This window comes from Lissotriton helveticus, chromosome 1_2 (genome assembly GCF_964261635.1).
Source record: "Lissotriton helveticus chromosome 1_2, aLisHel1.1, whole genome shotgun sequence".
Taxonomy (NCBI): domain Eukaryota; kingdom Metazoa; phylum Chordata; class Amphibia; order Caudata; family Salamandridae; genus Lissotriton; species Lissotriton helveticus.
The window spans coordinates 444,948,123-444,951,834 of record NC_136058.1 but is presented as its reverse complement, the minus strand read 5'-3'; the positions used below and the strand labels follow the sequence as shown (position 1 = coordinate 444,951,834).

The 3,712-nt window shown below is 41.1% G+C and overlaps 1 protein-coding gene across 1 annotated transcript; it reads right to left on the bottom strand.

Moving 5' to 3' along the window:
- Positions 1-1,012: 1,012 nt before the first annotated feature.
- LOC144805529 (uncharacterized) lies at positions 1,013-2,878 on the bottom strand. Its single transcript, XM_078672066.1, has 2 exons — positions 1,769-2,878; positions 1,013-1,684 (listed from the first exon to the last, which is right to left on the bottom strand). Exons 1-2 carry the CDS (start codon positions 2,876-2,878, stop codon positions 1,013-1,015), a joined length of 1,782 nt encoding a protein of 593 aa, XP_078528192.1.
- Positions 2,879-3,712: the final 834 nt, after the last annotated feature.

Sequence of the window (3,712 nt, the reverse complement as noted above, 5' to 3'; positions counted from 1 at the left end):
ATCTTATCATGAAAATCTAGATTTCAGTCATATGTTAAGAAACAAGTGTGAGTAGAAACCTTTTGGGTGGAGAAAATTTAAGACATTAATATTGTGAATTGTTTGTTAATTAGTTGATGTTTGCAAGTACGAACACTTCTCTGTGTCAAGTAAAGACCTTGAGAGTTTTGTAACTTTCAGATACTTAAATTGTGGATTTTGTTGCAATTAAAACATTTTCAAAACCTGAAATTTCATTGCATGCGGGCAGCCTAAGTTATCCTGCAATAATTTCTTGAATAATCCTATTGCAACTAAAACATGTGCTCTCTCATGTAAAGTCAGGTTGTTAGAAGCTTTTATGCAACTTAAGATATGCCTTACTTTTCACCTGGTGTGGGTGCATTTCCCATGTTTAGTGAGATCTCCTTTCTGAGTATAACGTTTCTGGCTTTCCCCTCCTGTATAAGGCTTTAGTCCAGTGTGAATTCTCTCATGTGAAGTGACATTGTATTCAAGACTAAACCTTATCTGACATTCAGAACACACATAAGGCTTTTTTCTCCCGTGTGAGTTCGCTCATGACAAGTGAGAAGTAATTTGTACCCAAAACTTTGCTTGCATTTCGAGCACTCATAAGGTGTTTCCCCAGAGTGGGATCTCTCATGAAGCATAACTCTGTCTTTCAGATTCAAGCTTTTATGGCATAAGGATTTTCTCTAGTGTGGAGTTTCTCATGGTGAGATAGCGTTTTTCTCTGCAGCTTTTCTGGCATTCAGAGCACTCATTGGGTTTACATCAGTATGGAGTCGCTTAGTGAGGCTGTGCCTATCAAATAGGAATTTCTGGCATTTACAGCATTGGTAATGTTTTTTCCCTGTGTGCGTCTGCTCATGTAGAGTGAGATTGCATTTAAAATTGATGCTTTTCTGGCACTTGGAACACTGAATTATTTTTGATGGTGTATTTTCTTATGGTGCATGTAAACATCTCTACCTCTGAATCATTTCTGACCTTTAGAGCACTGATAATTTTATTCACCAGTGTGGATTCTCACATGTTCAGTGAGATGAGATTTACGGCTGAAACATTTTAGGCATTCGGAGCACTGATAAGGTTTTTCCCCAGTGTGGGTTCTTATATGCTGAGTGAGATTGATTTTTAAACTGAAACATTTGTGGCATTCAATGCACTGATAAGGTTTTTCCCCAGTGTGGGTTCTTGTATGCCGAGTGAGACCGAGTTTGTTTCTGAAACATTTCTGACATTCAGAGCACTGATAAGGTTTTTCCCCAGTGTGGGTTCTTGTATGCCGAGTGAGACCGAGTTTGTTTCTGAAACATTTCTGACATTCAGAGCACTGATAAGGTTTTTCCCCAGTGTGGGTTCTTGTATGCCGAGTGAGACTGAGTTTGTTTCTGAAACATTTCTGACATTCAGAGCATGGATAAGGTTTTTCCCCAGTGTGGGTTCTTGTATGTATAGTGAGTATTCTTTTTTCACTGAAACATATCTGGCATTCAGAGCACTGATAAGGTTTTTCCCCAGTGTGGGTCCTTGTATGTGTAGTGAGTATTCTTTTTTCACTGAAACATTTCTGGCATTCAGAGCACTGATAAGGTTTTTCCCCTGTGTGGATTCTTATGTGCCGTGTGAGACTACTTTTTATACTGAAACATTTCTGGCATTCAGAGCACTGATAAGGATGTTTCATAGAATGGGTTGCTGAATGATGAGAAAGACTTTGTTGGTTACAAAACCTTTCCTGGCTTTCAGAGCACTGATAAGGTTTTTCCCCAGTGTGGGTTTTTGTATGTCGAGAAAGACTTATTTTGTCACTGAAACATTTCTGGCATTCAGAGCACTGATAAGGTTTTTCCCCAGTGTGGAATCTCACATGTGCAGTTAGAAGTGATTTACGGTTGAAATGTTTTGGGCATTCAGAGCACTGATAAGGGTTTTCCCCAGTGTGGATTCTTATGTGCTGTGTGAGACTACTTTTTAAACTGAAACATTTCTGGCATTCAGAGCACTGATAAGGTTTTTCCCCAGTGTGGGTCATTGCATGTTGAGAAAGACTTTGTTTGTTACAAAACCTTTTCTGGCATTCAGAGTACTGAAAAGGTTTCTCCCCAGTGTGGGTTCTTATATGATGAGTGAGACTGTCTTTGTCAATGAAACATTTCTGGCATTCCGAGCACTGATAAGGTTTTTCCCCAGTGTGGGTCCTTGTATGTACAGTAAGGTCTCTTTTTTCACTGAAATATTTCTGGCATTCAGAGCACTGGTAAGGTTTTTCCACAGAGTGGGTTAATACATGTCGATATAGACTCGCTTTGAAACTGAACCTTTTCTGGCATTCAGAGCACTGGTAAGGTTTTTCGCCAGAGTGGGTTATTACATGTCGAGAAAGACTTTGTTTGTTATAAAACCTTTCCTGGCATTCAGAGCACTGATAAGGTTTGTCCCCAGTGTGGATTCTTATATGCGCAGTGAGATAAGAATTACTGCTGAAACTTTTTTGGCATTCAGAGCACTGATAAGGGTTTTCCACAGAGTGGGTTAATGCATGTCGATAAAGTTGCGGTTTGAAACTAAACCTTTTCTGGCATTCAGAGCACTGATAAGGTTTTTCCCCAGTGTGGATTCGTATGTGATGTGTGAGCCTACTTTTTAAACTGAAACATTTCTGGCATTCAGAGCACTGGTAAGGTTTTTCGCCAGAGTGGATTAATACATGTCGAGAAAGACTTTGTTTGTTACAAAACCTTTTCTGGCATTCAGAGCAATGATAAGGTTTTTCCCCAGTGTGGATTCTCATATGCTCAGTGAGATAATATTTACTGCTGAAATTTTTTTGGCACTCTGAGCACTGAGAGAGGATTTTCCCAGTGTGCATTCTCTCAAATTCAGTGAGATGAGATTTATGGCTTAATCTTTTTTGGTTACAACAAGGAGGGGTTGCTGGACTGTTCCTATGCGTGACTAAGGGAAAGGTTATCTGGCGTGACCAAAGGTGTAAGTGTAACACCCTAGGGCATCCATTTTGTTGGATGGATTTGCCTCACACACCCAGAAGGGTGTCATGCTTCATCATCGGCGGTTGCTCCTCGTCGGGGAGGCGGTGCAATCCCCGACGGGCTCACCTCAAAGAGGGGCTCTTTGGCGGAGATCTTTTTCCAACAGCCTTATGGTGAGGTGTGGGTGTGTGGGCAGGGTGGTATGTGATAGTGAATAAGGATATTAAAATGAAGCTAAGGGTACCGGAATGAACTTTATTCTGGGGGTCCCCTGGCTGCAAATAAAAACAGGGTGCTAGCTCACTAGGAGTCAACGAGTAAGGTCAGGTGAACCTAGGTGGGGCTAGTGGTGCAGGCGGTCGACATGTTTCTCGCAGTGGGCAATAGTTACCCGCGATTCATCAGGACCTATAAAAAGGTGATTTACAACATGCTGGTGTCATGTGTGGGTTGTTGTGTGTATTACCTCTGTGGGGGTTGTCCTATGCCTAAACATAGAAAAGAGATAAACCAACAAGGATTAAAAACAATTTGCAAGATGCAAAAAATACGTCACGCCATGGAAAAGAACTGTGAATTGTTCATGCTATTGGTGTACTTGTGATTCAAGTAACAGTCAACGCATGCCATAGTGGTTATGTACGCCTAGTGTCTAAAGTGTGGCACACAGAACAAGCACTAAGTAGGTGAGGTGGTTAAGTGGTAAAAGAAGG